The 12,536-nt window shown below is 38.1% G+C and overlaps 1 protein-coding gene across 1 annotated transcript in view; it reads right to left on the minus strand.

Annotated features, from left to right (window-relative positions):
- The window catches only part of LOC115424214 (uncharacterized), a 93,894-nt gene that overhangs the window by 43,033 nt on the left and 38,325 nt on the right, over nt 1–12,536 (minus strand). The window contains 34 exon segments of the mRNA XM_030141334.1: nt 79–249; nt 333–482; nt 559–677; nt 781–919; nt 1,014–1,117; nt 1,476–1,574; nt 1,914–1,977; nt 2,064–2,156; nt 2,244–2,355; nt 2,443–2,470; nt 2,597–2,753; nt 2,843–2,986; nt 3,431–3,653; nt 4,785–4,858; nt 6,837–6,968; nt 7,063–7,158; nt 7,242–7,346; nt 7,459–7,629; nt 7,730–7,855; nt 7,951–8,154; nt 8,231–8,539; nt 8,664–8,788; nt 8,896–9,061; nt 9,146–9,329; nt 9,441–9,637; nt 9,878–9,996; nt 10,074–10,200; nt 10,358–10,747; nt 10,850–10,940; nt 11,078–11,223; nt 11,324–11,500; nt 11,606–11,848; nt 12,010–12,265; nt 12,383–12,519. Coding sequence (XP_029997194.1) covers nt 79–249; nt 333–482; nt 559–677; nt 781–919; nt 1,014–1,117; nt 1,476–1,574; nt 1,914–1,977; nt 2,064–2,156; nt 2,244–2,355; nt 2,443–2,470; nt 2,597–2,753; nt 2,843–2,986; nt 3,431–3,653; nt 4,785–4,858; nt 6,837–6,968; nt 7,063–7,158; nt 7,242–7,346; nt 7,459–7,629; nt 7,730–7,855; nt 7,951–8,154; nt 8,231–8,539; nt 8,664–8,788; nt 8,896–9,061; nt 9,146–9,329; nt 9,441–9,637; nt 9,878–9,996; nt 10,074–10,200; nt 10,358–10,747; nt 10,850–10,940; nt 11,078–11,223; nt 11,324–11,500; nt 11,606–11,848; nt 12,010–12,265; nt 12,383–12,519 — 5,178 coding nt within the window.

Raw genomic sequence — 12,536 nt, forward strand, 5'->3', positions numbered from 1 at the left:
AGAATTAAAAACTATTGTGAGGAAGGAAGTGTTTGCTTATAAATAAAAATATTTACCTTTAGTTGAGTGACAACGTACCTTCTCAATAAGCTCAATGCAGGCAGCCAAGTCCATACCAAAATCAATGAACTCCCATTCAATGCCCTCTTTCTTGTATTCCTCTTGCTCCAGGACAAACATGGTGTGGTTGAAGAACTGTTGCAGTTTCTCATTGGTGAAGTTGATGCAGAGCTGCTCCAAGCTGTTGAACTGTAAGTACAAAAATGTATTAATTTGTAGTTCAAAAGCATTTTCTTCTGTAATACTGTTCAGACATATTTCAATCTACTCACATCAAAGATCTCAAATCCAGCAATGTCCAACACTCCAATGAAGAACTGCCTTGGCTGTTTTGTGTCCAACATCTCATTGATACGGATGACCATCCACAAGAACATTTTCTCATAGACAGACTTGCACAGAGCACTGACAGCATTGTTGACCTAGGAAGAAATGAAGTCCATTCAAACTGAGTTTGACATGAGTGGTGTTGAGTTTGAAACTGTCGTTCTTGAATACCTGTGGAACGGTTTGACCTTTGGTCACCATCTCGTTTCCGACTTTGACTCTTGGGTAGCACAGAGCTTTAAGCATATCAGCTGAGTTCAGGCCCATGAGGTAGGCGATTTTATCAGCCACTGTGAAAAGACGCATAATAGAAATTACACCTTACCTGAAGTTAATCTTTACCATACTAGAGAAATTGAAAAGCATGATGAAAATAATTTTTCTCTTAGTTACCATCAGTGCCATCAGGTTCAGCCTGCTCCTCTCGCTGCTTCTGCTTGAATTTCATGCTGCCGTGATGTATTACAGCTCCAGTCAATTTGAAGATGTTCATTTTTTCTTCACCACTGAAGCCCAAGATGTCAATAGCAGTCTGCAGTGTGAAATGAGAAAAGCTTTTGGCAGTTTTTCTTTTATGTAGTATGCAAATTGTACATAAATATATCAACATCATAATTTCTTCTTACATCGGTTGCAATGAACTCTTCCACGTCGTTGATGCTCTTGACAGTGATTTCACCCTGACTGATCATTGGATAGTCATAGGGGTTGGTGGTGATCAGGAGAGCCTCTGTTTCATACACATTAGAATGATTTTATTCCCATAATTTATGAACTTTTTTCCAGGTTTTTTTTTTATACGTTATTGTTAAAACATTGCACTACCGCCCCCAGTAGACTGATGTATACACTTTATATATATATATATATATATATATATATATATATATATATATATATATATATATTTTTTTTTTTTTTTTCAACCACTTATTTATTCTTTTTCTACTTTTTACCTCTTTTTTGTTTTTAAAAAAAGTGCATGGCATTCAATAACAAGGTGAGAGAGAAACGGTATCTCAATTTCCTGTATGTCCTGTGCATCTGGTGAATTGACAATAAAATCTTGAATCTTTTCCTTAATTTACCCAGGAGCTCAGGTTTGTGGCCAGTCATCAGCTGATAGAAGATATGGTAACTCCTCTCAGCAGACAGCTGGAAGGTGACACGGGACTTCTCTAGAAGATCTATAGTGAAAAGAGTTGTTTTGTCACCTGACCCATATGGTTATGTTTCTTTTCACAATATATCTGACACTCCATATAATAACAATATACTGTACTCCCTAGGTATTACACTATTTCAACTTGGTAACATAAACTGTCTTTAAGTCACTATATAATTTTGGCTTGTGTACTGTTAATAGCATGAAAATATCCATGATAATCCCTTGCAATACATGCAACTTATAGTTACACAAAAATGTATATGCCAGTGTTGCATTTGCCACCTTACATTTAATGTAACTTTAATATAACTAATTTTTAGAGCGATAACGTTCAGCTTATGTTGCAGTTGATACTTACATGTTTCAATATCAGCTGAAGCCAGCTTGCCAGTGGAACCAAAATGGATCCTGATGAATTTGCCCTAGACAGCCAGATTACGATTAATATGAAATTTTGTAAAGGTTATTTTATAAAACCTTAAGTGATATTCAAGATGTGATCACATACAAAACGGGATGAGTTGTCATTCCTCACAGTCTTGGCATTACCATAGGCCTCTAGCAGAGGGTTGGCTGCAACGATCTGGTCCTCAAGAGACCCCTGCAAGAACAAATGTGAAGTCTGACATGTAATATGGACAAGTATACACCCCAATGAGGCAGAGTTTTACTTTATAACCAAGTTTACCTGCATTTTGCCAGGGGTTGGCTCAGCCTTTTTACTACCGAGAGATGCAATTGTTGCAAAGTACTGGATGACACGCTTGGTGTTGACAGTCTTTCCTGCACCAGATTCTCCACTGGGGAATAACAGATCCCTATAATGTTTCTGCTTAATCATTATAGCAGTAGGTGATAAGATTTAGCATTATACATGATAAACTCACGTGATCAGGACAGACTGGTTCTCACGATCTGAAATAAACAGGAGATGTAAAGATCTGAGTTTTCATTCACAAATATTTTTATAAGATGTTTTTTTATATTCTAGTGTATTTTTACTGAGTAGTATTGTGTACTATTTGGTAAACTTAATCTTACCAGTGTGCATGAACTGATAGGCATTGTCAGAAATGGAGAAGATGTGGGGTGGAGCCTCAATCCTCTTCTTGCCTCTGTAACCTGCTACAACTACAGCGTCGTAAACAGGAAGCCACTTGTAGGGGTTCACAACGACACAGAACAGCCCAGAGTAGGTCTGTAATATATGTTTAAATATTTTGATATATAGGCTGTAAAATAATTAGTATTACATTCGTTTTACTTTTAAGCAATTTTACAGCTTACGTAGATCATCCATGATGCAAAACGCTCTTTGAGGTTATACAACACAGAGGGCTCATTTAGGTGGGTCATCATGGCCATGTCCTCCATCTTATCGAACTTTGGAGGGTTCCTGGGATGGATGTCATCCTCTGAGACGGTGACAGTCTGGATAAAATGAATAGTTTAAAATAATTACCAGTGCTTAGTTTTAAGCATTGATTAACTACAAGGGTGACAAAACAATGTAAGGCATTAAGATCAGAGGATTTTAATGATCCTACAACCAAGCCAGAGGACTTTGCCTCCAGTCCAAACATACAAATCAGCAGAAAGACATTTTCAACTAACATTGCAATATGCACATGACATGAACAAAATAGCATTGGTAGCAATTTTTAAATAAATTTTTTATAGCACAGGGGAAGAAACTATTACTGAGGCACCTTGTTTTAGCTGAAGTAACCCTATAACACTTCCTCGATGGCAACAGTTTAACTTTGATTTGCCCACATGGTATATACAGCATAATTTGAAAATGATAATTTTGAATGCTGTGGTTAATGTCTATATGTTGCGATTGCAAAAGAGTAAAAATGAACTTAAATGTACCTTTTTTCCGTCTGTCTCAACAGTTGCTTTGCCACCCTCCCTTTTGATGAGTTTACACTTGACATACAGTTCATCCGCATCAACCACAAAAAAGGCAGTTTTGGCATCAAAGGGAGTGTTCTGAGCCTCAATCCTCTCCTTCTCTGGCTTCCGGAGATAAATGGCTGCTGGGCCATACTGCTCCATCTCCGCGTCTGTACTCATGATGGCACCTTGGTGGAGACTGAAAATAAGATAAATTGTATTGACATCATAATAACTTGTTTTCATATGAATTAGTGAGATATTTCGGTAGGTGATGATTTATATTAAATCATTTACCTCAACAAGTCCCTAATCCAAGATGCTACAATGGAAAGTGGGCTGAGAGAAAATAAGTTATAAGTAGTTATTTGTCTGTCCACTACATTAAACACAAACATAAAAAAAACAAAAAAATCTATTGAGTTAGTTTGAGGATAAGAAATGGAACATAAAACAGTCAAATTGTAAGAAAAAATGTGAACAACTGTTTTGTTAAAGGCCACAACAAATGTTACTATCAGTAGATATGTAAACTGCGCTTACCTGTATCAGATGCCTGTCAGTTGGAACAGCCATCCAGCACCGCTCTTATATACAGTAAGTCTGCATGCTCAGCACAAGTGCATTTCTGTTTGGTCAAGTTTAGTCAGCTTTACACCTTGATGCTTATTTATTGCTCATGTAGCAATGCACATGATAATTTGTACATTTATAATGTATCTCAAAACTTAACATTTAAAAATACAATGAATGATTAAATGGCATGATAGTTTAATGTGATAAATATAAAAATGAAAGGAAATAAGCCAAAAACTCAAATATATTATATTGAATGTATTGCTGTATATTGTATATAATATAGTACTTTATGTGGAGATGTATAGTAAAGAACAGTATTTAGTTAATCTGGGTGTGAAAAAGTAACATATATTCATATAAACCTCAATACACACTTAAAATTACTCACTTGAAATGTACTCCACTTACAAAAAAGTTTGAAATTGAACTTGTAATTACACAGTAATGCATTTTCTGTTTACAGCGTGATTAGTAAAAACAGTACTTTAATTATCTCATAAATATTTAGTATCTGATAATGTTCACAGTTTAGATAATAGTAAATACCAGGAGGACGCTGCATGGTTTCTTAAGCATTAGGTCCAATAAATAAACAGATTTCTTTAATGATCAAATATCACTTGACACAGCTAATGATAGGCTGTTAAATTTTGATACCAGAACTGAGGCTTATAAAAGTCGGAGTGTCAGAATTTTACTGGGGTGTAGTAGCTAGATACAGACATCTCAGATATCGCACACAAAAACTCACACCTCTGTACGTTCCATTGAAGTCAGGAAGATGCTATCTGCCTCTGGAAATGTAATATTAGAAGAGTTGTCAACCTAAGACACGAATAAAAATAACTACAAAAATTTATGCTGATTTAAATGTAAATTTTGTGAATAAGACATGAACATGTAAAAGTATTTTTTGAGGTTGAGTGAAGAATAATTGTCAATATTTACTTATATTACTATTTGCATCTGTAAATGGGTTATTATTTTTCATCTTCCACAGTAGATTGTAAGACATTATTGTAAATAAAAAATAAATACAAAATTAAAACAGCAAATGTGGGAAAAGTGATTCCTGTTTGGCAATGAGAGGAACATCTATTTATCATCATATTCAAAGGTTGGCTGCAAAGTTCATTTTGCAGGTGAAAATTAAATTGTTCTCTTTCATGCACTTTCCCCAGAGGAAATACCTTAAGTTTTCTTGTTCTTGCAACTGTTTTGCTGCATAAAACTTAGACTAGGTTTATGAAGAATATCTAATTTTATATTTATTTATTTATTTGAAAGAAGAAAGAAGTTTGGAATTTTCATACTGCTTGCTGTTGCCTTTATGTGTTCATACCATTTCCCCACTCCTCTATAGAATTATTTACTTGATAGATGTAGTGTAGACAGACAATAAACGCATGCAATCCCCCATCTTTCTTCTATGCAAAGAGTACACATACTGATCAGCCATAACATTATGACCACTAGTAAGCTGACAAGTAAAAAGACCTCCGAACATGTGCTGTGGTATCTGGCATCAAGACCCTATCAGATCTCTAAGTTCTTCGCATTGCTCATTTTGCTGCTTCCAGCACATCAGCTTCGATTACATGTTTACTTGCTGCTTAATACATCCAAACCAGTGAAAGGTCCCATTGTACTGAAATAATAAATATTACTACTTCTGTCAGTGTTCATATTGTTATGGCTAGTTGGTGTATGTATTAATGTTTTTAGCTGTTGGCTGCCAATCACAGGTGTTGATGACTTAGATTGCTTGATCTAATGTTTACACCAGTCATAGTGGGCAGATTAAGATTATGTAAATGATCTCTTGGGGACTCCTATGACTGTGCCACAGCAATTGTGAAAAAAGAACTAAGAAAATCACAAAAACATGGCAGTGTGATTTATGCTATTATCAGTAAGTTACATTTGGTTGGACTGTATAAACCTATCTGAACATGAAGTAAATATGCATATTTCAGATGTTTGATCTTATTGTGAGGAGGCTCAGCCTCTGTTATTAATTGAAGCATTACATGGACCTCTGTATACATACATTGATTGCCTAAGGTAAATCATTTAGGTGATTTCATATACAACTTTTGTAAATTTCGTTCAACTTTTTATCATTGTTCCTTTTTAGAAGTATGACAACATGATTGGGCTTTGTACTGTACTGGTCACTGTGTCAGTGTGGTCAAATGCATGATTACATTTTTCATATTAAACATTAAGGAAATTAAACATTTCCAGTTATCCAATTCAACAGTTATAATAGAAGTTATATGTTTTTAGCATTCTGTACTTTTGGAATAATTCAATTCAACCTTGTTTCTGTGTTGAAGTGGCTACAGTCTTTTCTTGAGCTTAACAGGAGGAAGGAAAAACAAAACAAGTAGCACTGAATAATGAGCAAACTGTTTATTGAAATATTACATTGTAAAAAGAAGTCCACAGCGGGTTCACATTTTATGAACACTGCCAAAGAGCTTCATTTGGTTGTAGTCTCTTACTCAGCAGACTCGGTCTGAAAAATAGAATTCATAAAAGTTTAAATAACTTAGTTGGTAAATATGGATTTATAGAAATTCTCTATTTTTTTATTCTCATTCTTTGGATGTTGCTTTGTACTGAACATCTTGATTCAGTATTCTATAACATAAGTCGAAGCAGTAAATGCCAACAACTATGCCTTAGTAACCAAATATGCAAATTAAATGTATGTCCCCTGTTAAATTCAACATTATGTACAAATCATGCACCTAATAATAAATAATCTTTTTTCAAAATTAAAGACTAAAATTATTACCTTTCCAGAATCGCGGCTCTTGGCTCTCATCTTGTTGACCTGAGACTCAGCGATGTCTGCACGCTCCTGAGCTTCCTCCAGTTCATGCTGAACCTTCCTGAGCTTGGACATGTGGGTGTTGGCTGCCTCCTCCTGTGATATGTTTGATATTATACTGGGTCAGTTCCAAGACAGACAACAGTATGATTAACATTAGAGGATCTTTCACTTCTTGTGTTTTACTTACAGCCTCCTCAGACTGTCTCTTGTAAGCCTTGACTTTGAGCTGCAGCTTGTCAACCAGATCCTGAAGTCTGGTTAAATTCTTCTTGTCCTCCTCAGTCTGTAAAGTAATATTAATGATTGTTATTGATGGATCTGGAAGTACTTAAGGGTCTTTTTTTTTTTTGGTAAATTGATAATTACCTGGTAGGTCAGCTCCTTCACTCTCCTCTCATATTTGCGAACTCCTTTAACAGCGTCAGCTCCACGTCTCTGCTCAGCTTCAACTTCAGATTCCAGCTCACGCACCTGGAATATCATAAAATATTTGTGTATTTATACTGAAAATATTTAGTTGAATTTTAAAGTCAGGATAGACAATGACAATAAGCATTTGCATGCTATTTCATTTAATGCACACCCTAGACTCCAATTTCTGGAGCTGCTTCTTGCCACCCTTCATGGCGAGGTTCTCAGCCTCATCCAGACGGTGCTGCAGGTCCTTGACTGAGACCTCCAGGTTCTTCTTCATCCTCTCCAGGTGAGCACTGGTGTCCTGCTCCTTCTTGAGCTCCTCAGCCATCATGGCAGCCTGGAATGATGGTAATGTTTTTAAGTTATAGACATATTTTGTGAGGTTCATTCTGATTCACTAAAAAAAAAAAAAAAAACCTGAATTAAAAAAATCTTACATCAGTGATAGCCTTTTTGGCTTTCTCTTCAGCATTTCTTGCTTCCTGAACAGAATCATCCACTTCACCCTGGACCTGGACAAGATCAGCCTCAAGCTTCTTCTTGGTGTTCATAAGACTGGTGTTCTGTTTGGTCAAGAAAGTCATGTTTAATATTCTATTTACATTTATTCAAAATATTATTAGCATTTTAAACTTGATGTGAATCATGAAAGTCCAACCTGAGAGTGAAGCAGTCCAACACGCTCACTAGCATCAACCAGCTCCTGCTCAGCCACTTTGCGTCCTCTCTCAGTCTGCTCCAGAGCTGCTCTCAGCTCCTCAATCTCAGCCAGCATCAGACCGTTTCTACGCTCCACCATGGCGACCTGCTCCTTCATGTCTTCCTGTCCTCTGAGAGCATCATCAAGGTGCAATTGAGCATCCTGACAAAAGAAAAACAGAAATTAACCTTCTGTACTCAGACTATTTGTTTTTACTGAATTAACACACTAAATTCACCTTGAGCTGGCCCTGGACGTTCCTCAGTTGCTTCTGGGCCTCAGCAGCCTGCCTGTTGGCATGGCTCAGCTGAATCTCCATCTCATTCAGGTCTCCCTCCATCTTCTTCTTGACTCTCAGGGCATCATTCCTGCTCCTGACCTCAGAATCAAGAGTGCTCTGCATGGAGTCGATGACCCTCTGGCTGTTCCTCTTGATCTGCTCCATCTCCTCATCCTTCTCTGCCAGTTTTCTGTCGACCTCACTCTTGACCTGGTTGAGCTCAAGCTGAACACGGAGAATCTTGGCCTCCTCATGCTCCAGTGTGCCCTATGTATGATTATGAAAGCAATCTTACTTTTATTGACTGGAATATCAATTGAATGGCACATGGCAATTAGATATACAGAATGGAAAACATAAAAGAAAATTCTATTATTTGAAAATATATTACCTCGGCTTCCTCCAGTGCTGACTGAATTTCAGACTTCTCTGTCTCCACAGTCTTCTTGGCTTTCTCCAGCTCATGGATGCTCTTTCCACTTTCACCAATCTGTTCAGTCAAGTCTGAGATCTCCTCTGTAGACAAAAAAGAGGGCAATTTTAGACTTGTTTTAATTTGTTATATTTATATTCTCTGATTTCAGATCCTTTAAGCTTTAAATCCAGCTGGAAAATTGACATACGCTGCAGGTTTTTGTTCTCTCTCTTCATGGTCTCCAGCTGATCCAGAGACTCCTCATAAGAGTTCTTCATCTTGAACAGTTCAGTGCTCAGAGAGCGAGCCTCCTTCTGGGCTCCCTCCAGCTCAGCCTGACCCTCCTCATACTTCTGCTTCCATTCTGCCAGGACCTAGAAACATGTAGATGAGTAAAATAAATATATTAGAAGTAATATTGATTGCATTATTTCTTTTGTTTTCTGATAGTCATTTACTTTGTCAAAGTTCCTCTGCTTCTTGTCGAGGTTGGCAGCCAGAGCATTAGCTCTCTCCACATCAATCATGAGGTCCTCCACCTCACCCTGCAGCCTCTGCTTGGTCTTCTCCAATGAGGCACACTTTGAGTTCACAGCCTCAATGGATTCCTCAGCCTCCTGCAGACGCTGGGCAAGCTTTTTCCTTTGATGAGGAAGGATTTATTTGTGACTCATTCATATTACATATATTTGCAAGAGTATTTTATTTTTAAAAGAGGAATCTATCAAGTAAAGCAGAAAGCACTATTCATACTTTGACTCCTCCAGTTCCTCAGTGCGCTGAATAGCATCAGTCTCATATTTGGACCTCCACTGAGCCACCTCACTGTTGGCCTTGGACATTCCTCTCTGCAGCTCAGCCTTGGCCTCCTGCTCCTCCTCAAACTGCTCTCTGAGCAGATCACAGTCATGGCGGGCTGACTGGACAGCATGAGCCAGGGCGTTCTTGGCCTAAAAAGTAATACGAGTTACGTAAAATATACCCTTGACCTGTTAGATTTTGTGTCATTTTGGATTTTTTTCTGTCCATAACGCTCTTATTTAACCTCTGAAATGATCCCATGATACTATCTGTAATTCACGTCTGTAAAGGAACATCTACATAGGTATGTAGTCAGGGGTCCCATTATTTTCAAAATGTTGAAAATCAGTGTTAAAATAAACTAAACAGGATATCTAAATTTTTCATACCTTCACTTCCTCCTCAATGTGTCTCTTCAGCTCCTCAATCTGCTGAGTGAAAGCCTGTTTGCCTCTGGTCAGCTGGGAAACAAGAGCTTCCTTCTCCTCAAGCTGGCGAGAAAATTCACCTAGAGAACAAAAATTAACCATGTTAGTCCAAGTGATGAATTCATCCACACATAAGTGTCCATCTTCATTGACATACCATTCTCTGTCTGCAGTCTTGCTTTTTGTGCATTAATGTCATTCAACTGGCGAACATTCTCATCATTTTTGGCTTTAATTTCACTCAACTGGTCCTCAAGAGTTCTGCACATTTTCTCCAAGTTGCCCTATCAAAAGTACAATGAATAAGTTGAATATAGAAGACAATATGTTCATAAAATATGATCATAACCTACTTCATTGTTCAATATTTCATTTTTCTGTTGTATTTCCTGTTTTGAAATACTTTAACCTGTACAGTCATTTCTTTAAAAAACCACTCACTTTAGATTTTGCAACTGCCTCCATGTTGCTGGAGAGGTCATCAATCTCCATCTTGAACTCACTCTTCTCCTTCTCAAGTTTCTGCTTGACACGCTGGAGGTTGTCAATCTGCTCTCCCAGTTCTGCTACACTGTCAGCCTGCTTCTTGCGGAGAGCTGCTGCAGTTGATTCATGCTGCAGGGTGGACTCTTCAAGATCCCGACGCAGCTTCTGGAACTCAGCCTCACGCTTCTTGTTCATCTCAATCTGAGCGGCTGTTGCTCCACCAGCTTCCTCAAGCCTCTCACTGATCTCCTCCAGCTCCCTGGATAGGTCAGCCCTCTGCTTCTCAACCTTTGCTCTTGCAGCTCTCTCAGCCTCAATCTCTTCCTCAAGCTCTTCAATGCGAGCCTAGATGTGATCATAGTGATATGAAATAGCTCATTTACTTGAACAAACAAGTATGTGTATTTCACTTGATATGCAAATCTATATTTTTGTCACACAAATTACCTGGAGTTCCTTGATCTTCTTCTGGAGCTGAGCTCCAAGAGACTGTTCATCCTCAATCTTGCTGAGGAGCTGGCTGGTCTCAAAGTCTTTCCTAGAATGATATGAACATTTTCAGTGTATCAAAAACTCTTTTTAAGACTGCATTGAATAAAAGCACACAACAACATACTTAAAACAAACAACAACATAGCTAACAAAGTAGAGTTCATTATTTCTTCACAAACATACTTCTTGATTTTCTCCTCAGATTGCTGCTTGTCATTCTCCAGATCCATTATGGATTCCTGGGCCAGTTTCAGGTCTCCCTCCAGCTTTCTCTTGGCTCTCTCCAGATCCATGCGGAGTTTCTTCTCTTGCTCCAGAGATCCCTCAAGCTATTGAATGATGGTGTTTTGAGAGTCATTTTAGTAAATAAGGTAGTTAGATATCCATATAAAATATATTCCAAATCATCGTAAATACGAATTTTCTCACATCATCCACTTGCTGTTCCAGCTTTGTTTTGGCCTTGGTCAGAGTGTTGACTTTGTCTTCCTCTGCCTGGAGATCATCCAGTGTTTGCTGGTGGGCCTCTTGGAGGGCTTTCTTCTCCTTGGTTAACTTGGCAATGGCCTCATCTTGAGATGCCATCTCCTCTGTCAGGTTTTTCACCTAAAGAGTTACATGGAAGGTCCATTTAAACATCATTTACACCTTATTAACCAAGGAGACTTAAAATTGTATCCTTTAAGAAGTTAAGATTTGAATGAACTGAACCTTGTTTTCAGTGGCATGTTTCTCTTTCTCCACTTTAGCCAAGGTGAGCTCCAAGTCATCAATGTCTTTCTTCAGCTCAGAGCATTCATCCTCCAGCTTCCTCTTCTTGGCAGTCAGCTCAGCGTTGATTTCCTCTTCATCCTCCAGTCTCTCGGATGTCTCTTTGAGTTTGGCTTCAAGCTGGATTTTGCTCTTAATGAGTCCCTCACACCTCTCCTCAGCATCAGAGAGATTCTCAACTTCCTATAAATTATACAAGAACATGTTTTACATGGTTTTACTTGGACCTTACATATAATCTTTACGTTTCATGTTACCTTTGGGTGAAGGCGTTATTTGTAATGTAGAAGTCACACAATTCATGCACTTTGTTATTTTTCGTGGAGTTTCATGAGTTTACTCACGGCTGCCACTTGCAGTTGCAGGTCATTCTTTTCCTGCAGCAGGGAAACCATCTTTTCCTCCAGCTCTTTTTTCTTGGCCAGAGCAGCAGCCAGGTCAGATTGCATCTTATCATAGTTCTCTTTCATCTGCTGCAGCTCCTTCTCAGTCTCCGCACTCTTCAGAAGAGGCTTGATCTTGAAGTACAGTTTCAGCCATGGCCAGTTTTTGACATTCATGAAGGAACGGATGTTGTACTGGATGGAATAGATAGATTCTCTGGACAAAAAACACATTTGAGAAGTGAATTTAATCAAGTGTCTAAAAAGTTTTACTTATTGTATACATTTTACATGTCATTGCAGTTATTAATGAATGGTATTGGGTAATTGTTACCTCCTCTCCATCATCTTAACAAACTCCTTCCTCATGACATATCCTCTGCAGAGAGCCTGAGTCATGGTCACCAGTGAAGCCAGTTTCTCATCTCTCATCTCCTCTAGAGTACCCAGCAGACCAGCTTTAAAGAACACCTGTGGTGTCATCAAAG

This window comes from Sphaeramia orbicularis, chromosome 8 (genome assembly GCF_902148855.1).
Source record: "Sphaeramia orbicularis chromosome 8, fSphaOr1.1, whole genome shotgun sequence".
Lineage (NCBI taxonomy): Eukaryota > Metazoa > Chordata > Actinopteri > Kurtiformes > Apogonidae > Sphaeramia > Sphaeramia orbicularis.